Raw genomic sequence first — 26,201 nt, forward strand, 5'->3', positions numbered from 1 at the left:
ATTTAAATATTAAGATGCTATATTTTGTTTTTATTTATTTTTTTATTGTAGTATTTTGAAAATTATCGTTATTAGATAAATTTTATATATTTTATTATTATTATTATTATTACCCTTATTACGGTTCGGCTGCTCGGTCTGCGGCGACCGCTTAGATCGGGCGTTCCCGCTCCCGACGACTTAGTTTGTTTATACGTACACTGTAAATAAGTTGTTGTTTTATAGCTATTAATACCATATTATTATTATTATTACAATTATTATTTTATTTTTTTACATATTTTTGCGGAGATATTTAAATATGAATGTTAGTACAAGTACATGTCCACAGTTGTGTGCAGAGTGACTGTTTGAAATAGTTTAATTAGTTTTTGATTGAATTATATTTATATTGATATTTTAATTATATAAACAATCCTCGAAGTGATTTCTTTTGTAATTTTTTATTGATTTTTGAATATGAAATGTATAAGTGTGTTTTCTATTTAGAAATTTATAAATTAGTACCATTTTTAATGAAGCGACTGACCTACGCTTAAGGAAATTTCGCTTATTTTGGTCGTCGTCTAACGGACAACTAAAGGCCCGGTGTGGTAATCGTATATATTATTATTTAATAAACGAGAGAAAAAAATATTAACCTATAAGACTAAACCACGCTCGCTACTTTGGTTGATCCTTAGAAAACTAGCAAATGTTATTTAAGGTAATGATTTTTTTTATAAATTAATGCTACCAAATATTGTAATAAATTTCGTGATTTATATTTTATTTTGTTTTTATTTATTTTTGCTCTTTTCGGAATCGCAAGCCACCGCTATGTTGTGTTCCCCGCATGATCATCATTTGTGTCGTTTGGTGTTGTACATCATCTCTTGCATGTTAGTGAGTACTGTAGAGTCTAGAAGTAGCTCACGAGGCACAATTTATAATACAACATACATTTATTATTATAGAAAAAATCGCGTTTTATATTTTAATAATCTTATAATCGCATATAAAAATATTTTAGTACGCGTGAACGTAGATGTAGCAACTTTAAATGACATTTAACGAGTTGTGTATAATATAATCTGCTCAAAGAAAGTAAGAAAAGTGAAATGAAGAAGAGAAGAGGAATTTTTGAACGCGAAGCGATAACTTTTCGGGACGCAGAACGACGCCGCCACTTATAATACTGTTAGGAATAAGATGGTCTAGGTAATGCGAAACGCGCTGTTTAGGATTGATTAAGGCGTCGGTTCTCTAGGGCACGACTTTTAAAAAGGTGCTGCAGCAACCGAAGGTTTTAATAAAAGTCTTCCCGCCCGGAAATCATCCAAACTTTTTGTAGTGAAAAAGTAATATCTTTGTTGTTGTGTTTTTCCGTTCTCCCGTTTTTCCACTTGCGTTTCTCCTACATGTAAGACTTTTGGGTATGAAATCTAGATAGGCTAATTGGCATTCTCATCGCTGTGTTTTGATGTGTTTTCGTGTGTATATTCGACTAAGAGAGCTGTCGATTGGGGGGCGAGAGTTCTTGGCGGATTTTGGCTTCTTGCTGGAACTGCGCTTTTCCAATCTCACAGCTTCGTTGCTGCAATAATATTATTATTAGGTATGTTTATCTGCATATTCATCAGCCGCTGCTCTAGTAAATCTCTAGGGCAGCTCCATCGTTCACGATTTGACTGCGACACATATAAATTGCAAATCACTCTGTATATTAGCATATTTTTAAACACTTAATATACAGGCCTAACTACGATATTTAAGTAATAATATCTATATTTCATAATTATTATATATAAAAGTAATTTTTGAATAGAAATAAGAAATACATATAGATGTTTTTAGAAAAAAATTAATAAAAAACAAAACGGTATTTATATTGTAATATGAAGTAAATGAAAAATATTTATATTAAGATATATCTTTTTGTAGCCTCCTGTAAGACATTAGCTTGGGGTCGCAGGTTCAACTGGTACGTGATCTCATCGGGTTGTTTGCGACATAAAATATAATAACACACAACAAACTACTTTAACTTGCGTTCCAACGAAAGTACCAAAATTTTACGAAACATCCGAGTGGTCCTGCAGTTTTCTTCAAAGTCGCTTCTTTGTTTTTATTTTATAAATATAAGCCAGGCTTCTAACTCCAGTAGACAACTCTTGCTTTTTTAAATTGTTTATTAATAATAATAATTAAACATAGATAGTCTGTTTTGTTTTAGTCCGCTTGGCGAGGCGACTACCTAATGTGATCACACTTTCAGTATTGTCATTGTCTTTCGAAAGACCAATAAATCTTTGTAATCAGTAACGGCATTTTTATTCAATTCGCTTGCGACGAAATGTGTCGGGAAAATTGCAGGAGTGACCCCCCAGTACAGCCCTATGATATCAAAGCATATGCTGATATCAAAATTTTGTCTTCTAAGGTAACTCAAAGCAATAAGGTAACGAAATAACTAAGTAGTATTTTAAATGCTATTTATCTACTTTTAATAATGTAGCTTAGAGTAGAGCGTACAAGCCGTACAGGAGCAACTTACGACCCAGGCTGTCACCCGCTCAGCATTTATAATAAATATATATAACTATATACTAAATTATTATAGCTGCAAATGTTAAAAGTATTTCTATATTATTGAATGTGTGCGAGTTGTTTGAACGTACGTACTATTATTCTGGTTAGATTTTGTCCTTTTTCTAAGGTTTTCCGTTGACAAAAAGTGACTTTATCGCTGTTGGTTGCGACTGCGTCATCGGACGATGTAAAATCGAGCACAATTTTTTCGTTGATGAGAGTTTTTATAAAGTATTTTGTTTTGTTCGAACAAGTACACAATCTTAATAACATTCCGCGTTGTAAGGAATGCCACCGAAGGGCCGCTAGTGAAACTAAGAATATTACCGAGCACAATAATTTGATCATATCAAAGCTTCACTGTGATTCGTAAGACTGACTTTAATGTTATTTCGGAGTAATAGAAAAAATTTTAAAAGTCTCCTATACTTGTAAGAGTTTCGGTTCGGTTGGGTTATTCACGTCGTGAAGACACCTACAGCGATAATGTCTGAAAAATTTAAAAAATATACAAAAAAAATAAGTGTGGAGTGTGAATATTTTTCCAGTTAATAAAATCATAGAAGAAATATTTAGATACGGTTTCTATCACGATATAATACGTATACCATTGGGATTTATCCGTAGCGCGCAGAGAATAGGCAAACGCTAAATTGCTTTATGTAAATTGTGTTATCGTTGTTGCTTTCTTTTACCAGATCCGTACCGACTACGTTTCGTAAACAAAGGCACATTTGCATTGAAACAATAATAACTATATATTGGGGATCATTCGTCACAAACATCGATTAACATGGATTCTAAAAAGTTTTATATTATTATTGTAATTCTGGTGCCAAAGTATGAAGTTACTATATTGTTGTGACAGTATAACTTCATGAGCATACCTCGACTTCCAAAGCAATAAACGATAGGTTGTCTGCCACTCCGAGCTTGAAATTTCCGAACGTTTTCTCTCTCTCTATCGCCATCATCGTCAAAATTCTCTCGTTATACTGCATAACAATACTCCAAACAATAATTCGCGGTGACCAATAACTACTTCTTCTTCTTATTTCATCCTCAGTACTGTTCGTTTCGAACGCGTCGTACCACTGCGACGAGTACCAAAACTACCTACCGTAGCAATAATAGCAGCAGCGCCAGAAACTTCAGTGGTACGTCGCGTTCGCGTCGGTGTTTCTTGTATTCTGCATATCCAACATAGAAAGTAGTCGACATCAGGGTTTCATTAATACGTAGTCTCTTGCATGAGAATGAGTACTTTATGATTTTCCAATCCACTAGGTTCTCGTACCCTAAGAAATAATGCGCACCATGTAATCACACCAATAATAATCGTAATCCCTGTAGCCGCTTGGAAATTTATATATATTTTCATATTAAATGATGTTTTAAAGTGCGTCAAGATAATCTACCCAAAAACAAGAAAAAAAAAGAAAAATTAATGAAAATCTTTTGTATTATCTGCTGTACTTCAGATTAGCGCTAAGATAATGTACTCCCTCGTCGGTATTGTTTCTAATCTGAATTACGGGACCTTTATGGCCTTGGCGTTTCTCAAAGAAATTTTGCTTAAAGTATACTGAAAATTGATATTTTTGCAGGAAATATTTTTTATTCATTATTTTTTATCAATATTCAGAGTTCCACTGAACGTGTTCTCGATGTGAAATATTTTATATAATGAGTGTTCATGGTGTGTATTCCCATGAGTTGTACACGTCTAGGTGCTTCCGAACGTGTTGGTACCATCATGGGATGTGGGTCCGCTCGGGAACAATTAGACGTCAAATTGGTTGTTAATTGTGAGGATGTCAATAAGAATTAAAAGTGAATGTAAGAATGTTTCCTGATCATGTTATAACCTCCCCATATATATTTTAATAACTATTGATAAATATACGTAGCATTAACATATACATGTTATATGCAGTCAGTATTTTGTACGAGTACACGTTTTTCGGAAATATATATTCTCTACTTAATATTATCTTTCTACATACTAAATACATATAATAAATGTTGCTATACCATTATATTACTTAATTTATTTTATCAGACACCCGTAAAACTACTACATTATAGGTATATTATATATCTAGTGAAATATATAATTATGATAATAAAATTGTATTTGTATTCCGCATTTGTATCATTTCGGACTACTTTACCCACTACTATTCACGATTTTTCGTATGTAAAGTAGAATCCGCCAAAAGTGCGTATTCAATTTTCACTATTTGGCTGACTCTATTTTAACTACAAGGGGTTGTCATTGACCCTCATCGTGAGTATTACACGTCTGCACTCGATCCCTTTTAATTTTTAACAAAAAAGTCAACATAATTTTATATAAATATATATAAAACATATTTTAATACATTATTATATCAATCGTTCAGGAGATAATCACTGTCATCGCCACGATCAATAATTGATTCCACTACTAATCGTTCTCTATAAATAATGTCCTCTTCTATTACTTGGCGCACGCAATTGACACCAACTTGTCATTATTATTTTTCTTGATTATATTTTCTATGATCACTAAATCTTTTCTCTGAGAGAGATAAAATCAAGTCTTGAAAAAGACCTTTTTTAAGTGAAAAAGTGACTAAAAGTTGGAACGAGAACATGATTATTTCCAAAGTTCGAAACATGATCCATTAAAGCTGTTTAGGTCCCCGGCTGGTTCCAGGTAAATGAACCTTATTAAAAGGATAAGCTTCATCCTGTTACCTGCGTACGATCGGTACTAAGATCCCTCGTTTTGGCTAATTGTTCACAAATATTTGTGTGCAATATTCTGGGATAGGCTTATCTCAGAATTTAAACTGCAGTTTGGAGGATTACAGAAACTTACCTGTAATATTTTCTCAGAATTCAAAAAATAATGGAAAAAAATTCTTAGAAGGACTTTAGAGCTGCCATAAACTATCAAAGTAGAACTAATTGAGGACCCAAGGCACACACAGATTGAGGACTGACTGCTCACCACCCACGGTAGGCTTATATTTTGCCTTTTTTTACTTCCCGAGCGTAAGCAAAGGAAGTGTTGTAACCGAGTCCGTCGACCCCTAGAAGACGAAGAAATAGGTCTCCCATTTCCGTCTGTCTGTCCGTCTGTCTGCCGTCCCGGATTTTTATTAGACAGATAATCTCCGAAAGTACTGGACCGATTGTTGTGAAATTTTGTGCTTATATTAGGAATATCATGTAGATGATAAAACGCTAACCAAAATTTGTCTAATCATCCCCACCACTAATGCGATGACGTCACTTTTTTTAATTTTCATTTTCTGGATTTGATATCACAATTTTTCGTTTATTCAATTTTTCACATTTTCAATTCCTCGATTTTCCAATTTTCAATATTTAGATTTTACAAAAATTTTCGTGTTTTCGACCGCAATTTTTCGATCTTTAAGTTTCTCAATTTTTAATCTTTCGATTTTTGAATTTTCCGTTTCTTCAATTTCTCAAGTTTTTAGATTTCTCGAAGCCTTCATTTTATAATTTTGCGTTTTTTCATTTGAGTTTTCAATTTTACAATTTTTCCATTTTATAAGTTTTCCATTTTGTTTATTCGGAAAGTAGAAAATGCGAAAAATTGAAAAATCGGAAAATTAAAAAAATGGAAAAAATTGAAGAAACAAAAAATTGCAAAATCGATAAAACGGAAAATCGAATGGAATTTGTTTTTACGATTTTTTTAACTTCGATTTTTTAAACTTTTTAATCTGTATTTCAATTTTTCGATTTTTGGAATTTTCTGTTTCTCATATCTAGGTTTATCGATTTTTTTGAGTTTTTCAATTTTTCCGTTTATCTTTTTCTTAAGTAAATATTTCAGTTTTTAATTTTCCGATTTCGGCCTATTTCGATTTCTCGATCTTTTGAAGTCTCAAGTTTTCGATTTCGATTTCTTGGTTTTTCGATTTTCAAAATTTTCGATTTTTCTAGTATATATTTTAAATTTTCGATTTTTTAAAATTTTCATTTTTCCCTTTTATAATCTTTATGTTGATTATGATTTCTCATATCTCAATTTTCCAATTTTAAAAATTTTTCGATTTCTCGATTTTTAAGTTTTCGCTATCTCAATTTTAAACATCGCAATTTTGGGAATTTTTCAATTTCTATATTTTTCAAATTTTCGATATTTTCATTTTCCCGATTTTGTAATTTTCATTTTCTTGATTTTATATCACAATTTTTCATTTTCCATTATCTTTATTTTTTCAATGTTTCTTTGGATATTGTAATTTTTTGCTTATTCAATTTTTTACATTTTCATTCTTTGATTTTTTAAGTTCTTGATTTCCAATTTTTTTATATTTCGAAGCTTTCATTTTGTACATTTTCAGTTTTACAATTTTTCTATTTTATAATTTTTCGATTTTGTTTATTCGAAAAGTTAAAAACTCGAAAAAATGAAAAATTGAAACAATGAAAAACCAAAAACAGAGAAACTTAAAAATCTATAAAAAAATTAATGAATCGAAGAATGGGAAAGAAGAAAAACCATTCGAATTGAAAAATTGGAAAATCCAAAAATTATAGAATCTTGAAAATTGTAAAGTCCAAAAACTGACATTCAAACACCGAAAAATTGAAAAATTCCAAAAACGAAAAACTGAAAAAGTGAACAACTTTAAAAATTATAATTATTAGGACTGTTACACAATTAAAATGAAAACTAGAAAAACTGCAAATGAAAAATTAAAAAAACGGAAAATTGAAAGCAGAAAATTGAAAAAATAAAGAAAATTAAAAACCCACAGGAAAAATTGCAAATCGAAAAATTGACGAAATTAAAAACTGTAAACTCGTGAAATTTGCAAACTCTAAAATTTGAAACATCTAAAAGTTGGAAAATCAAAAACTGAAAAATCGAGAAATCGAAAATTTTCAAAAATCGAAAGATTGAAAAATCGAAATTTTGGAAAATCGAAAAACTGAGGAATTCAAACTGAAAAAAGATCGAGAATTTAAGATGTCGAAAAATCTAAATATCTAAAATTTAAAAAATAGAAAAATTACAATAACGAAAAATTTAACATTTAAAGAAAACACAAAATCAAAAAGTCGAAAAACCGAGAAATTGAGAAATGGAAAAATGAAAATTTAGAAAAACCAAAAAATCGAAAAGCATAAAAAAAATTAAAATCGGGTATTCGGAACGTAAAAAAAATAAAATCGAAAAATTGAAAAATTCGAAAGTTGAAAAACCGAAAAACTGAAGAAATGAAAAACCAAAAAATCGACAAATTGAAAAATCTCAAAACTGAAAAGTCGAAAAATTGAAAAACCCAAAAATCGATTTCCGGTGAGTCGAAAAATCAAAATTTAAAAAGTTGAAAAATGAAAATCTCAAAAAACTGAAAAATATAGACATTCTCAAAATTGAAATGTTGAAAAATTGAGAAATCGAAAACTTGAAAAATCCAGAATCGAAAAAAAGAACGAAAAGTAAAAACATTTTAAAATCGAAAAAACGAAAAATCCAGATGTAAGAAATCGAAAATTCCAAAATCGAAAAATTGGAATACACGCTAAAAAGGTTAAAATCGGGAGATCGAAGCATAACAAAACATAAAATCGAAAAATGGAGAATTTTAAAAATCTAAAAACTTGAAGAAATAAAAAATTGAAAAATGGAAAAGCCGAGAAATCGAAATTAAAAAATTGAGACATCAAAAGATCCGAAATCGAAAAACCGGAAAATTTAAAACTGAAATACATATTTAAACTTAAAAAAAAAACCGATAAATCAAAATATTCAAAATTCGAAAAATCAGAAATTTTAAAAATCGAAAGATCGAGAAAGCGATATATCAAAAAAGTGAAAAATTTTAAATTAAAAAATTGGAACAACGAAAACTTGAGAAATCGAAAAACTGAAAAATCGATAAATTGGAAAGAGGAAAAATCGAAAAATCAAAGAATTGATTAATAGAGAAATTGAGAAATGTAACAATGATTTTTTTTTAATTGCAAAAATTGTAAAACTGAAATATCGAAAAATTAAGTAAACTAAAAATCGAGAAATCAAGAAATCGAAAAATTGTAATTCAATTTTGTTTTATTTTTCCACAAAAATTTCGATGTCGAAGATAAAAATTCAACACGGATTCATAGACCATAGGTACACTGTTACTTTTTTTTTAATTTATATAACATTAATTTGACAAAATTGTAGAACTGAAGAAACGAAAAATAGAAACATTTAAAAACTAGAAATCGAGAAAAAATTAATGAATCAAAGAACGAATTAAATCGAAAAATGTTCGTAAAGTCCAAAAACTAACATTCAAAGATCGAAAAATTAAAAAATTCCAAAAACGAAAAATTGAACAACTCTAATAAAAATTATAATTATTATTACATATCTAAAATGAAAATTAGAAAACCTGCAAATCAAAAATTGAAGAAACGAAAAATTGAAAACAAAAAAAATTGAAAAATCCAAAAACTGAAAAATTTCAAATTGAGAAAAAGAAAAAATATAAAAACTCGTTCCTCGCGCGTTAAAATATCTCGATTATTAATCACCTTTATTAATAAACTTGTTCGTTAAATAGCTATTACTGGTTTACTCAGGAACTACAAAAAAGAATGCTTTGAAATCTACTGCGAAAAAAAAACATAATAGGCATGCAGTCGTCACGTTTCCGACAGCGAGGGAAGTACTGTCTAAACTCTTTAGACCAATTTTCTTAATATACGTAGTCGTCTTTTCAGAACAAGAAACTTAAAACATGTTTAAAATGGTAAATCCTTCTAGACAAATATGGATTTTGCAATTAAGCCCTGCCCCTCGATCTGATAACGAATGAAAACTTCATCAAAATTGAGAATTTAGATCGGAGCGGGATGGGTGGGGCCTAATCTTTGGCGTTCATTTTCTTAATGTACATAATATTCTTGGAACACGATATTCAAAAACATGTTTTTAATTTCTTGTAGAGAAATAAGGATTTTGCAGTTAAGCTCCGCCCCCTTGGCTTACGATGAATAAAAAAATCACCAGAACTGAGATAGGGCGGGTGGGCGGAGCTACATTTTGTCTTGATTTCTTAATATGTGTAAACTTATTTCGGTAAAAAGAAATTTAAAACATATCTACTACAAGCCCTTTAAGTACGACAATACTTGAACATCAAACTTACTATCAACAGCAACTTGGCAACGGAGTTTATAAATGACAATTTTCAGCTTTAAAACCAATGGGAACTTCAACCTCAACAGCAAGTTTCTAAATACCACTTTTTTCTTGAGAAGATTGTATGTCAATTTCCATTTTCGGGAATTTTTATTTTTTTAGCTTTAGCGATAATTAAATAGTATCTGCAGCCGAGGTCGGTACTCTTCCCAGGTAGGTACCCAATCTACCCGTCCGCGACCTCTGTTATGTAAGGTACTAATCTCTTACTCGCTCCGCAATTTAAGGATTGGCTTAACGACCCATGCACAGCTGGTCCTCAACTTAAGCCCACCGTGCTAAAAGGATCAGGAACGAGGGAAAAAAAGACATGTGTTTCATGTTTGTGTCAAAATTTTTAGTATTTGGTACTACGATCTCTCGTCTTGGCTAATTGTTCACAAAGATGCGTGCAATATTCTGGGTGAGGCTTATCTCAGAATTTAAATTGCAGTTTGGAGGATTAAAGAAACTTACCTGGGATATTTTCTAGTCTTGAGCTGCCATCAAGTAGTACTTACCTGGAACAAGCTAAAAGGATCGGGCACGAAGGAAAACAAAACACGTGTTCTATACAAAACTAATGGTATAAATCTATTGCAGCTTTCTCTCATAATTTTCAGTCTTATCATACCTACAAGAAACCATTCACACAAACATTTTGCGTCCCACTACTTTCTTCCATTTCTGCATCGGCCATCATTTTGAAAAACCTATTCTTGAAAAATAACTGTTTTGTAGCCGAAAAGGTTTTAAATTTTCGCGCAAAGTCAAGGAACATTAGATCAACAGGGTCTAGATGTAGATTTGGAAACGACTGTTCTTGGTTTACTGGGCTCACTGCACGTAGTTCTTCCACACTATCACTGTCAAAACTGGGTTCTTTCACTTGAATTAGTGGTTCTTCCTTAACGGAAACATTGTTTTGGGTGCTGGTACTCGGAAGATTCTCAAATGGTGTGACTTGTAGAGGATCTTCGTGGATTGAGAATTCTTCTTTGATGTCTTCGACTTCTAGCAGTTCTTGTTTGATCGTAATTGGGAACTCCTGTGGGCTGCAAAAAAACGTACTAGTTGAACAGATATCTCCTACTTTTTTTGGTTAGGTTTTGGGGTACTTACTTTTGTGGGGAGGGATTCTGTCGTCGTCGTAAGGCTTCCATTCGAGCCCTAGAAAAAAACTCAGTATGAATTTTATTTGTATTATGACTGTAGATTTCAACTTGGTGTAGATGGTAACAAATTATAGACCAACAACTTGCGTCAATTTTATTTGTGTTGATTTGTTAATATATACAAATTTAGTACTTAAAACTAGTCTATTCTCATTCTTGAATAGTGTGACATATTATCAAATAATTTCCATAGTGGTAGGTACGTACTCACAATTTGTTGTCACCATTGTAACTCACGGGTCGATAATCTTTTACAATTCGTACCACCGTTGTCCAAAGTGTTTCACTTTTAAGCAACCTTTATTCCATTTCTTAGACTGATGTATTGAAAATAACTTCCGTAATTTTTTTTTAGTGTTTGTGCAATGTATAAAATAAGATGTTAGAGAGTTTTCTGCTGTTGATTTTTAATTTTTAGAAAATAATAATGGTACCGTAATTTCCCGTCTAGTGCCTAAATTGTTAGCATTTGGTGGCGCTTACGGCGAAATAATTTGCCCTTCGTTGCCACTACGACGCCTTAATTCCCAGTACTCAATCAAGTATTTGGCTGTCCTTTTTTTTCGTCTAGCGGAAAGACGCAGACGTCCTCCTTTTGTGTAGCGGTATCCTTTATTATCCATATAAAACACTAGAAAGAAATGAATTATGGCAGTTCATTTCATTTTGACTATTATGTGCTTTTGTTGCTAACGATTGTTCATATTTTTGATAAAATTCAAAGGAAAAAATTATCTCTTGACTAAACTAGAAGAAAATCGTTATCACTTTCGGATGCACGAACTTAACCACTGTGGCACCGAAACTCAAACCCCTGGGAAAGTAGATCGTTATTGTGCTTTTATTGACCCACGAGTACGAATTACAGGAATAAACAACGTCCGTAAAATAGCTTCCAGTGTCACAGAAACTAAAAAATAAAAACTCACATCCCAAGCAAGCATTCTTAGCCGAAGAGAACATGTTTAAAATACCTCCAGGTGCATTTTTACCTTCTTAGTCACTTTCCCCTCACGTATCCAAAAATTCAATTATGTATGACGGTCTCGCATAAAAGTTTCGCCTTTTAAATCTGTAATTAGCGTACAGTTCAAGTCCCGATGTGTTGTGTCGCGTTATTTTTTACAACCCTCATAAAGCTTTGTTCAGTACTGCATAAACTTTAATTTAATAATGGTATATGACGCTATTCAGTCAGTGATGGCATTTTAATGAGAACAGGTTTTTGTCAACTTAACCCACAGTTTTTGTTCGTGAGTGTATTAAACAATGTGCACAGGTCGTTAGAACGATAATCTTGATCGGATGTCAATAAATTTTCTGTTCTAAGTTTGGTTTTACTCAGGATTCACACTTGGTGTCTTTCTATAGTACTCAAATTGTGGTTAAACTTAGTTTTTACTTATATAATTTTACAGGGAGATTTGTTCGGTGTTGCGGGTGTGCGTGATGTACTGTGTCAATAAAGAATATCAAAAAAAAAATTGAAGGATGACGGCATTCACGGCACCAACACTACAATGCAACGCCAACATTTGGATTAGGATCAGATTTAGCAGCGGCTATTAACCCAGAAGGAGCGATAGTGAATGAGCAGAATTTCCGACCGAACGACCTTGGCTCATAAATCGTCTTTTTTATCCTCGGAACAGTTCATAATAATTATCAAAAAGGTAACATTATTTATAAGACAGCGAATCTGCTACTATTTATCACACTGGCAGTATTTCAGGTTCGAATTTATGGCGACAATCCCTTTATACGTGGTTTGATAGTAGTTTCACGTTCGAACACGGTAGGTATTATTTCGGTTTCGCAACAAAAAATATCTTAAGTATTTACTTGCCCTTGCAGCACAAGTTATAAAACAAGTTTAATTTTTTAGATAAATTATACTCCTATCTAACATCGGATTCGATGAATTGTATTTTTTTTGTTAAGGCAATTACTATAAGTTTTTATAAAAAGAGATATTAAAGGCCCCCAAGATCCGTCGATAATGAAATAAGTACCAGGGGCCTGCAGAATCTTTTCACAATCTTAAAAAAAAGATCAGAAGCCTCCAAGATTTTCCACATTGTTTAAAAATGACACTAGGAGCTTCAAAAATTCTTATACATTCTTTAAAAAGACCTCAGAGCCCCTAAGATACTTTCACAGTCTTAAAAAGAAAGACTACAGGGAGCTCCGAAATTCTAAAACAAAACAGCAGAAACCCCTTTGATTTTTCCACATCTTTCGGAAAAAAAAATATTCAGAGACCATGAGGATTCTTTCACATTCTTTAGAAAAAAGACAGGAAAGCCACAAACATTCTTTCACATTCTTTAAAAAGATTCAGGGCCCTAAAGATGCCTTCACATTCTTAAAAAAAGACACTAAAAGCTTCTAAGATCCCAGGGAGCCCAAAGATTCTTCCAGAGCCTCAAAAAAGACACCAGGATCACAAAGATATTTTTACATTTTTTAAAAAAGGAGACTAGGAACCCCTAAGATTCTTTCACATTCCTTAAAAAAAAGAGACTTGGAAGCAATAAGACTATTTCAAATTGTTTCAAAAACAAAACACCGCGGATTCTCAAAATTTTTTCACGTTGTTTAGAAAAAAGGGAACAAATTCTTTCACATTTTTTGAAAAAGATCCCAGGGACCTCAAGATTCTTTCAGATACTTAAAAAAATAGTAGGAGACTCAAATTTTTTTTACAGTCTTAACAAAAAGATCAGGAGCTCTCAAGACTTTTGCACATCCTTCAAAAAGACACTATGAGACTCAAAAATCCTTTCACATTTTTTCAAAAGACCCCACATTCTTAAAAAAATAGACTAGAAACCTTCAAAGTTCTTTCACATTTAAAAAAAAGGCACTAGAAATCTTAAGATTTTTTCACATTCTTTAAAAAAAGACACAAAGAGATGCAAAGACTCTTTCAAATTGTTTCAAAAAGAAAACATCACGAATCCTTAAGATTCCTTCACATTCTTTGAAAAAGATCTCAGAGACCCCAAGGTTTTTTCACTGTTTAAAAAAAAGATACTAGGCGCCTCAAAGACTATCACATTCTTAGCCTCCAAGATTATTTCACGCTCTTTAAAAAAGGCATTAAAAGTCGCAATATTTCTTTACATTTTTTCAAAAGATCCCAGGGCCCGAAAAATCCTTTCACATTCGTAAAAAAAGACTAGAAAACTCCTAGATACTTCCACATTAAAAGCAGTTACTAAGAAACTAAGGGTTCCTTCACACTCTTTAAAAAAAGACACTAGGAGCCTGTAAGACTCTTTTACATTATTTAGAAAAAAATACACCAAGGGCCTCAAACATTCTTCGATATTCTTTAAAAAGACCCTGGGGCCTCAAAGATACTTTCACATTCTTAAAAAAGACCAGAATCCTCCAAAATTCTTTCACAATCTTAAAAAAAAGACTTGGGGTCAATAAGACTCTTTCAAATTGTTTCAAATTCAAAACACCACAGATCCCCAAGATTCTTTTACATTGTTTAGAAAAAGGGCAACAAATTCTTTCACATTCTTTGAAAAAGATCCCAGGGAGTCCCAAGATTCTTTCACATACTTTAGAAAAAAGATAGTAGGAGTCTCAAAGATTTTTCACAGCATTAACAAAAAGATTAGGAGCTTCCAAGATTTTTCCACATTCTTTTGAAAAAGACACTACGAGACTCAAAAATTTTTTCACATTGTTTGAAAAGATCCACATTCTTAAAAAAATAGACTAGAAGCCTTCAAAATTCTTTCACATTCTTTAAAAAAAGACAAAGTGATGCAAAGACTCTTTTAAATTGTTTCAAAAAGAAAAAAACATCACGAATCCCTAAGGTTCTTTCACATTCTTTGAAAAAGACCTCAGAGACCCCAAGGTTTTTTCACACTGTTTAAAAAAAAGATACTAGGAGCCTCAAAGACTATCAAATTCTTAGCCTCCAAGATTATTTCACGCTCTTTAAAAAAGGCATTAAAAGTCTCAATATTTCTTTACATTCTTTCAAAAGATCCCAGGGCCCGAAAGATACTTTCACATTCGTAAAAAAAGACTAGAAAACTCCTAGATACTTCCACATTAAAAGCAGTTACTAAGAAACTAAGGGTTCCTTCACACTCTTTAAAAAAAGACACTAGGAGCCTGTAAGACTCTTTTACATTATTTAGAAAAAAATACACCAAGGGCCTCAAACATTCTTCGATATTCTTTAAAAAGACCCTAGGGCCTCAAAGATACTTTCACATTCTTAAAAAAGACCAGAATCCTCCAAAATTCTTTCACAATCTTTAAAAAAAAAGACAAGAGAGCCCCTAAGACGCTTCCACATTCCTTAAAAAAAGACTTGGGGTCAATAAGACTCTTTCAAATTGTTTCAAATTCAAAACACCACAGATCCCCAAGATTCTTTTACATTGTTTACAAAAAGGGCAACACATTCTTTCACATTCTTTGAAAAAGATCCCAGGGAGTCCCAAGATTCTTTCATATACTTTAGAAAAAAGATAGTAGGAGTCTCAAAGATTTTTCACAGCATTAACAAAAAGATTAGGAGCTTCCAAGATTTTTCCACATTCTTTTGAAAAAGACACTACGAGACTCAAAAATTCTTTCACATTGTTTGAAAAGATCCACATTCTTAAAAAAATAGACTAGAAGCCTTCAAAGTTCTTTCACATTCTTTAAAAAAAGACAAAGTGATGCAAAGACTCTTTTAAATTGTTTCAAAAAGAAAAAAACATCACGAATCCCTAAGGTTCTTTCACATTCTTTGAAAAAGACCTCAGAGACCCCAAGGTTTTTTCACACTGTTTAAAAAAAAGATACTAGGAGCCTCAAAGACTATCAAATTCTTAGTCTCCAAGATTATTTCACGCTCTTTAAAAAAGGCATTAAAAGTCTCAATATTTCTTTACATTCTTTCAAAAGATCCCAGGGCCCGAAAGATACTTTCACATTCGTAAAAAAAGACTAGAAAACTCCTAGATACTTCCACATTAAAAGCAGTTACTAAGAAACTAAGGGTTCCTTCACACTCTTTAAAAAAAGACACTAGGAGCCTGTAAGAGTCTTTTACATTATTATTTAGAAAAAAATACACCAAGGCCCTCAAACATTCTGCGATATTCTTTAAAAAGACCTCAAAGAAACTTTCACATTCTTAAAAAAGACCAGAATCCTCCAAAATTCTTTCACAATCTTTAAAAAAAAAGACTTGGGGTCAATAAGACTCTTTTAAATTGTTTCAAATTCAAAACACCAGAGATGCCCAAGATTCTTTTACATTGTTTTGAAAAAGGGCAACAAATTCTTTCACATTCTTTGAAAAAGATCCCAGGGAATCCCAAGATTCTTTCAGATACTTTAGAAAAAAGATAGTAGGAATCTCAAAGATTTTTCACAGTATAACAAAAAGATTAGGAGCTTCCAAGATTTTTCCACATTCTTTTGAAAAAGACACTACGAGACTCAAAAATTCTTTCACATTGTTTGAAAAGATCCGACATTCTTAAAAAAAATAGACTAGAAGCTTTCAACGTTCTTTCACATTCTTTAAAAAAAAAGGTAGGTACTAGAAATCTTTAGATTTGTTCACATTCTTTAAAAAAAGACACAAAGAGATGCAAAGACTCTTTCAAATTGTTTCAAAAAGAAAACATCACGAATCCCTAAGGTTCTTTGAAAAAGATCTCAGAGACCCCAAGGTTTTTTCACATTGTTTAAAAAAAAGATACTAGGATCGTCAAAGACTTTCACATTCTTAGCCTCGAAGATTATTTCATGCTCTTTAAAAAAGGCATTAAATATTATTATTTCTTTACATTCTTTCAAAAGATCCCAGGGTCCGAAAGGTACTTTCACTTCGTAAAAAAAGACTAGAAAACTCCTAGATACTTCCACATTAAAAGCAGTTACTAAGAAACTAAGGGTTCCTACACACTCTTTGAAAAAAGACACTGGGAGCCTGTAAGACTCTTTTACATTATTTAGAAAAAAATACACCAAGGGCCTCAAACATTTTTCGATATTCTTTAAAAAGACCCTAGGGCCTCAAAGATACTTTCACATTCTTAAAAAAGACCAGAATCCTCCAAAATTCTTTCACAATCATTAAAAAAACAGACTTGGGGTCAATAAGACTCTTTTAAATTGTTTCAAATTCAAAACACCACACATCCCCAAGATTCTTTTTCATTGTTTTGAAAAAGGGCAACAAATTCTTTCACATTCTTTGAAAAAGATCCCAGGGAATCCCAAGATTCTTTCAGATACTTTAAAAAAAAGATAGTAGGAATCTCAAAGATTTTTCACAGTATAACAAAAAGATTAGGAGCTTCCAACATTTTTCCACATTCTTTTGAAAAAGACACTACGAGACTCAAAAATTCTTTCACATTGTTTGAAAAGATCCGACATTCTTAACAAAAATAGACTAGAAGCTTTCAAAGTTCTTTCACATTCTTTAAAAAAAAAGGTACTAGAAATCTTTAGATTTGTTCACATTCTTTAAAAAAAGACACAAAGAGATGCAAAGACTCTTTCAAATTGTTTCAAAAAGAAAAAAAACATCACGAATCCCTAAGGTTCCTTCACATTCTTTGAAAAAGATCTCAGAGACCCCAAGGTTTTTTCACACTGTTTAAAAAAAAGATATTGGGAGCCTCAAAGTCTATCACATTCTTAGCCTCCAAGATTATTTCACGCTCTTTAAAAAAGGCATTAAAAGTCTCAATATTTCTTTACATTCTTTCAAAATATCCCAGGGCCCGAAATATACTTTCACATTCGTACAAAAAGACTAGAAAACTCCTAGATACTTCCACATTAAAAGCAGTTACTAAGAAACTAAGGGTTCCTTCACACTCTTTAAAAAAAGGCATTAGGAGCCTGTAAGACTCTTTTACATTGTTTAGAATAAAATACACCAAGGGCCTCAAACATTCTTCGATATTCTTTAAAAAGACCCTAGGGCCTCAAAGATACTTTCACATTCTTAAAAAAGACAAGAATCCTCCAAAATTCTTTCACAATCTTTAAAAAAACAGATTTGGGGTCAATAAGACTCTTTCAAATTGTTTCAAATTCAAAACACCACAGATCCCCAAGATTATTTTACATTGTTTAGAAAAAGGGCAACAAATTCTTTCACATTCTTTGAAAAAGATCCCAGGGAGTCCCAAGATTCTTTCATATACTTTAGAAAAAAGATAGTAGGAGTCTCAAAGATTTTTCACAGCGTTAACAAAAAGATTAGGAGCTTCCAAGATTTTTCCACAATCTTTTGAAAAAGACACTACGAGACTCAAAAATTCTTTCACATTGTTTGAAAAGATCCCACATTCTTAAAAAAATAGACCAGAAGTCTTCAAAATTCTTTCACATTCTTTAAAAAAAAGGCACTAGAAATCTTAAGATTTTTTCACATTCTTTAAAAAAAGACACAAAGAGATGCAAAGACTCTTTCAACTTGTTTCAAAAAGAAAACATCACGAATCCCTAAGGTTCTTTGAAAAAGATCTCAGAGACCCCAATGTTTTTTCACATTGTTTAAAAAAAAGATACTACGATCGTCAAAGACTTTCACATTCTCAGCCTCCAAGATTTTTCCACATTCGTTAAAAAAAACATTGAGGGTCTCAAAAATTTTTTCACATTCTTTCAAAATATCCCAGGGCCCCAAAGATACTTCCATATTAAAAAAAGTTACTAGGAGCCTAAAGATTCCTTCACATTCTTAAAAAAAAGACATTAATAGCCTCTAAGACTGTTTTGCATTATTTCAAAAACAAAACACCAGAACTCCAAAGATTCTTTTACAATATTTAGTAAAAAGGCGCTAAGGACTTCAAAGATTCTTTCATATTCTTAAAAAAGATCAGAATCTCCAAAGCTCTTAACAATCTTAAAAAAAAAATAAGAGATCCCCAAGATTCTTTCACATTATTTAGAAAAATGGCAGGAGTCTCCGACTTTCACATTCCCAACAAAAAGATCAGGAGTCTCCAAGATTCTTCCACATTTTTTTAAAAGATCCCAGGACCTCAAAGATATTTCCACATTCTTAAGAAAAAACCAGAAGCTTTCTACCCAAAAAAAAACAGACGCTGAAGATTCTTTCACATTCCAAAATAGATCCTAGGGCCCCAACGATACTTTCACATTCTTAAAAGAAGACAAAAAGAGCCACAAAGACACAAATTGTTTCAAAAACAAAATACCATGAGTTACCAAGCTTCTTTCACATTCCATGAAAAAGACCTTAGCGATCCAAGGTTTTCTCATATTCTTTAGGAAGAAGGTCAGGAGCCTCCACGATTCTTTCACATTCTTTAAAAAAGAGGCTACGAGCCTCAAAAATTTTGTTCACATTCTTTCAAAAGATCCCAGGGTTGTAAAATACTCATATCCTTAAAAAAATACTAGGACCTTTCAAGATTCTTTCAAAAACAAAACACTACAGATCTCCAAAGTTCTTTCACATTCCAAACAAAAAGATCAAAGCCTTCAAGACATTTCCACATTCTTTAAAAAAGACACTAGGAGCCCCAAAAATTCTTTCATAATAATTTAAAAGATCCCAGGGTCCCAAAGATAATTTCACACTCTTAAAAAAAGACTAGAAGCCTCCAAGACAGTTTCAAATTAAAAAAGACACTAGGAGCCCGATTCTTAAAAAAAGAAAAAAAAAAAACAATGAGACCCTCTAAAATTCTATCAAATTGTTTCAAAAACAAAACGCTAAGGACTCCTAAGATTCTTTCAGATTATTTAGAAAAAAGACAGTGGGGGCCTCAGAGTTTTAAACTTTCTTTAAAAAGACTCCAGGGCCTTAAAGATGCTTTCAAATTCTTAAAAAAGACCAGAAGACTCACTGAATAATTTTACAATGAGAAAAGAAAAATAAAAAAACAGAGACGAAAAATGGAAGACATGAAAAATTGAACAATCGAACAATTGTAAAATTAAAAAAATGAAACACTCAAAAGTAAGAAAGTCGAAAAATTTGAAGACGAAAACTCGAAGAGTTGCATATCGTAAAATTAAAGAAACAAAAAAAATGGAAAATTGAGAAATCCCAAACCGAAAAATTGAAGAAACAAAAATTTGAAAAAATTGAAAATGAAAAACCAAAAAATTATAAAACTGGGACACTGAAAAAACGAAAAATTGTAAAAATAAAGGAAAAGAACGGTAACGAAAAATTACAAATTGAAAATTTGAAGAAAAAAAAATTAAAGATCGAAAAATTGAAAAATTTTAAATCGAACACTCGAGAAATTTATATCGAAAAATTGAAAGATTAAAAACTGAAAACGAAAAATTGCAAAATTTATAAACAGAAAAATTCAACAGTTGAAAAACTGAAAAATTTATACATGAAAACTCGGCAAATTTTAACTAGCAAAATTAGAAAATTTATACATTGAAGAAACAAGAAAAACGAACAATTGAAAATTCGTAAATCGAAAAAGTGCAAAATCTAAAAACTGAAAAATTCACAAGTTCAAAAACTGTAAAACTGACAAATTTAAAACATTCGAGAAATTTTAAATCTAAAAATTGAAGAATTAAAAAAAAGGAAAAATTGAAAAATTGCAAATCGAAAAACTGAAAGATTTAAAATTGAAAACTTGAGAAACTCAAAGCCTAAAATTGAAAAAGTGAAAAATGTATACATCAAAACTTGAGAAATTTTAAATCGAAGAATTCCAAAATCTAAAAATTGAAGAAACAAACGAAAAATTGGAAAATTGCAAAATCCAAAGATTGAAAAATTCAAAAGTTGAAAAATTGAAAAACTGAAAATTTATACATGAAAACTTGAAAAATTTTAAATCGAAAAATTTCAAAATCTAAAAACTGAAGAAACAAAAAAAAAAAACGAAAAATTGAAAAATCACTAATCGAAAAACTAAAAGAGTAAAAATTGAAAACTTGAGAAATTCAAAACGAAAAATTGCAAAATCTAAAAATTGAGTTGAAAAACTGAAAAATGTATACATGAAAACTTGAGAAATTTTAAATCCAAGAAGTCCAAAATCTATAAAATGAAAAAACAAGAAAAACGAAAAATTGAAAAATCCAAATCGAAAAATTGCAAAATCTAAAAATTGAAAATTGCATTGTATACATGAAAACTTGAGAAATTTTACATCGAAGAAGTCCAAAATCTACAAAATGAAGAAACAAGAAAAACGAAAAATTGAAAAATCGCAACTCGAACAACTGAAAGATTATAAATAAAAAACTTGAGAAACTCAAAACGAAAAATTGCAAAATTTAAAAATTAAAAAAATCTAAAGTTGAAAAATTGAAAAACTGAAAACTGTATATGTACATGAAAACTTGAGCAAAATGACACTACAAGCCTCAAAAATTCATTCACATTCTTTCAAAAGATCCAAGGGCCTCAAAGATATTTTCACATTCTTAAAAAAAGACCAGAAGCCTTCTTTCGAAAAAAAATTCAGCGACCCCGAAGCTCTTTAAATTCTTAAAAAAAAGACACAAAGAGCCACAAAGACTCTTTCAATTTGTTTCAAAAACAAAACACTACAGATCTCCAAGGTTGTTCCACATTGTGAACAAAAAGATCAGGGGCCTCCAAGATTCTTTCACATTCTCTCAAAAGATCCCACTACTCCAGATATTTAGCATTCTTCTAAATTCTAGAAAAAAAGAATCTTGCGAAAGATACCAAGATTCCTTAAAATTAAAAAAATACCAGAGGTTCTCGAAATTTCTCATATTCTTAAAAAAAGATGCATGCTCTTAAGATAAAAAAAAAACAGGGATCCCAAGATTCTTTAAAATTAAAAGTTCTTCTGCAAACAAAAAATAGTACCTACTGTGATTCATTTTTACTTCCCGAGCGTAAGCAAAGGAAGTATTGTAATCGAGTCCGTCGGCCGACTCTTTACTTTTACGTTTTCTCGATCTTTCATGACCCCTAGAAGACGAAGAAATAGGTCTCCCATTTCCGTCTGTCTGTCCGTCTGTCCGTCCGTCTGTCTGTCTGTCCGTCTGCCGTCCCGGATTTTTATTAGACAGATAATCTCCGAAAGTACTCGACCGATTGTTGTGAAATTTTGTACTTATATTAAGAATATCATGTAGATGGTAAAACGCTAACCAAAATTTGTCTAATCATCCCCACCACTAATGCGATGACGTCACTTCAAAATTGTACATAGTAAATGGGTTTACAATTGTATAAAATAACATAGTCCTACACATGTAGTTTACAACTCCGAATCGACTTTTCACCCGAAACGTCCAGATTTTTGGAAAAAAAATCAAAATTATAAAACAACATTTTGAAATTTAATTTTTAATCTGCTAACCAGAATGCTTTGAAACGTTGCAGATGTTTTAAGGCTATAAAGAGCATCATAAATCTTTAGTCAAAAAATATTTGCTTATCCCCTCCAAAAACTTGATGACGTCAGCTCAAAAGTTTGTGGAATAAATCATATCTAAAATGTACAAAATATGATGAGTCTGTACTTGTGATCTATCACTCCATTCATATTTTTTGGATTTGCATATACAGGGTGACTCAAAAAAATTAATGAATGCGTAAATATATTTTATTGATTTAATCAGGAACTACAAAACCGAATGCTCTGAAATCTTGCAGATGTTTTAAGGTCATAAAGAGCATAATAAATGTTTAGTCAAAATATATTTGCTTATCCCCTCCAAAAACTTGATGACGTCAGCTCGAAAGTTTGCCGAATAAATCATATCTAAAATGTACAAAATATGATGAGTCTGTACTTGTCATTTATCACTCCATTCATATTTTTTCGATTTGCATATACAGAGTGACTCAAAAAAATTAATGAATGCGTAAATATATTTTATTGATTTAATCAGGAACTACAAAACGGAATGCTCTGACATCTTGCAGATGTTTTAAGGTTATAAAGAGCATAATAAATGTTTAGTCAAAATATATTTGCTTATCCCCTCCAAAAACTTGATGACGTCAGCTCGAAAATTTGCCGAATAAATCATATCTAAAATGTACAAAATATGATCAGTCTGTACTTGTGATCTATCACTCCATTCATATTTTTTGGATTTGCATATACAGGGTGATTCAAGAAAATAAATGAAAGCGTAAATTTATTTTACTGATTTACTCAGGAACTACAAAACCGAATGCTTCGAAATCTTGAAGATATTTTAAAATTATCATAAGCATGGTAAATTTTTGATCAAAACGTATTTGGTCGTCCCCCCTAAAAAATTTATGATGTCGCCACAAAATTTTGCTGAAAAAATCCTATCTAAAATGTACAAAATATGGTGAGTCTCTTCTTGTGATTTATCATTCCATTCAAATTTTTTCGATTTGCATATACAGGCTGACTCAAAAAAATTAATGAATGCGTAAATTTATTTTATTGATTTAATCAGGAACTACAAAACCAAATGCTTTGAAATCTTGCAGATGTTTTAAGGTTATAAAGAGCATAATAAATTTTTAGTCAAAATATATTTGGTTATCTTCTACAAAAAACTGATGACGTCAGCTCAAAAGTTTGCCGAATAAATCGTATCTAAAATGTACAAAATATGATGAGTCTGTACTTGTGATTTATCATTCCAATCATATTTTTGGATTTGCATATGCAGGGTGACTCAAAAAAATTAATGAAGGCGTGAATTTATTTTATCGATTTAATCAGGAATTAGAAAACCGAATGCTTTGAAATCTTGGGAATATTTTAAAGTTATTATAAGCATGGTAAACTTTTGTTCAAAATGTATTTGTTCATCCCTCCTAAAAAATTGATGACGTCACCCTTAAATTTTGCTGAATAAATCCTATCTAAAATGCAAAAAATATGATGAGTTTGTACTTGTGATTTATCATTCCATTCATATTTTTTAGATTTTCTTTAGAGGTGGTTCAAAAAAATTAATGAAGTCAATTTATTTTATTGATTAAATTAAAGGCAACACTTATTATTAGTATTACACCCCAACCAACCCAATTTGGTAGACACAAAATTTGTTAAAGGAAAAACTCGGTTGAAACATAAGGGTAGCACGCTTATTTACATCGACTTTAACATTACAGACCTGCATTTGTTTTATGCGCTCACTTGGTTCCGCGAATGTGAAATAGACATGTTTATAATCAACCAATTGTGAATTTCACCGTCAAGAATTAAAATAAAACCCAATGTTTTATATAATAAGCGGAAGTCGAAGCAATAAAACCGATGGTCGTTTTGTTTACAGTTTCTCTGTTTGAGTCTCACGTATGCTGTTACGCCTGTCATCTTAAATTAAGAATGTTTATACATACACGATTTTCAGTTGCCTCTGATACGTATACGTGAGTAAATTGTTTCGTTATTTTATTGATTATTACAAATCAATATTCAAAACGACCCAATTCATTTTCCCGAAAATTTGAGAATATAATAATTTTATTCTTAGTATTACACTACATCTATCCCAACTGATATACGTGTCCTTGCAAAAATGTTGATGACGTCATCGCAATTTTTTTTTAAATTCCCACTACAAAAATGTAATGAGAAAAAAAACACAATAGGCATGCAGTCGTCAAGTTTCCGACAGCGAGGGAAGTACTGTCTAAACTCTTTAGACCAATTTTTTAAACATGTAGCAAGATTTCTAAAAAACAAAAAGCTGTTAATAACGTTTATTAAATAATGTATGCGGTGACGTCATTGACTTTCTACAGGCAATGGACAACTAAATTGAATTATTAAAAATCGTAGAATTGCCAAAATTCCAAAAAAGTTTGTTTTTACAAATTCAATTTTTTAAATATAAGTAATATAACATTAAATCACAAACAACGGACCCTCTATAAATTTGAAGCATGATTCATGCAAATAAACTTTAAGATGACGTCAGGAAGTTGTTGCACTGTATGAATCAATGAACTCTGATTAACCAAAAATTGAGTTAACAAACTGTTGAAAGATTCCCTCACCGTCTGCAATCTATGTCATACTAATAACACCCACACTCAATCAAGCAAACATTGATTTCTCTGACACTATACAGCCACCACGGTCCTTTGAGCCGGATCGCACAATACCATTTTTTATCTTTAATCAAATTCGCCGGATTTCAAACACGAATCTATTAGCTACACACAACACAGACCATTTTTTCCCGCTTCTGTTGTGAGGAGCACGGATGATTCATAATTGAATCATTACGGTTCCATTGTTTATTCGAAACTCCAGCGATGTCAACACGACGTTCGCAAATCAAACGTTATTTTCCGAGTTAATTCGGTTTTTATCTTTGGGCAAACATTCGTTCCAAGGTTGTGATTTAAGGAAGGTAGAAGGAATATTTTACAGCGACCCTTCGCAGGGGAGTGGAACGGCCACGTGCCTCCGACCCTTTATAAAACGGTACGCTGACGTAATTTATTGTTATATTATACAAAATCAGATTAGTCAGTCAAAAGGGCAGGTGACGTTTGAAGGAATAACCATGACAAGTCGAATGCATGCAGTTAAGTCGATTAAGTGGGAGCAATAAAACGGAATTGTTGTACAATAAATCAACCTGGAGTACCACACATCTGAAATAAGTGGTTGATGAAATAGGGTTACTGATGATTTTTTGAGCTGACGTCATCGATTTTCTGGATGGAAGGGGCAATGTATTTGTAAGAGAGTGCAAACGGGGTTAGAAATTGCTCAGAATGAGCCCATTAGAAAACTTTCTTTAGTTATCTCGGAAGAAAAATTGCCTCTTGCTTTACTCACTCTGAGTATATTTACCGTATTAAAAGATTCAAAACACGTATTTCCAAGGGTCCTAAACCTCTCCGGAACTCAGCAGGGAAATTGGTCGGCTTAGGGAGACGCAAACCAATTTGCTCCTTTTTATTAATATTTCTCCTGAAATTTCAAACCTGAAATTATCAGGCCTTTGAACGTAAACTTCTCCACTCGGAGAATTTATGAGGGAAAACCGTTCTCAAATCCCCATATAAAACCGCCACGGGACCCGGAAGAACGCACCGCAGAAAAATCCTCCGGTTTCATTCCGGTCTCTTATTTTCTCCAAGATTATTTGCAACATCGCCGTATTTCAGCGGAACTGCAGATACGAGCACTCGTACAATTTGCGTTTTCGTGCAACCGATTGCTCTTGAATTTGTTATTGACAAACTAATCACTGAAGGGAAGAAAAATACGTCACGAACGCTCCGAAACGGTCATTGACTGCTGACA

General features: G+C 31.7%; 1 protein-coding gene across 7 annotated transcripts in view; it reads right to left on the minus strand.

Annotated features, from left to right (window-relative positions):
• Nucleotides 1–10,390: 10,390 nt before the first annotated feature.
• Nucleotides 10,391–26,201, minus strand: part of LOC135127251 (uncharacterized) — a 206,524-nt gene continuing 190,713 nt past the window's right edge. For all 7 annotated transcript variants that reach the window (XM_064053676.1, XM_064053674.1, XM_064053673.1 and 4 more), the window contains 2 exons: nucleotides 10,901–10,948; nucleotides 10,391–10,833 (listed from right to left, as the gene is read on the minus strand). In XM_064053676.1, the coding sequence (XP_063909746.1) occupies nucleotides 10,413–10,833; nucleotides 10,901–10,948 (469 nt within the window). In that variant the 3' untranslated portion in view covers nucleotides 10,391–10,412. The remainder of the gene's footprint in view (nucleotides 10,834–10,900; nucleotides 10,949–26,201) is intronic.

Source organism: Zophobas morio, unplaced genomic scaffold (assembly GCF_036711695.1).
Source record: "Zophobas morio isolate AGI-343-1 ecotype UQ-CSIRO unplaced genomic scaffold, CSIRO_AGI_Zmor_V1 ptg000011l, whole genome shotgun sequence".
NCBI classification, from domain to species: Eukaryota; Metazoa; Arthropoda; class Insecta; order Coleoptera; family Tenebrionidae; genus Zophobas; species Zophobas morio.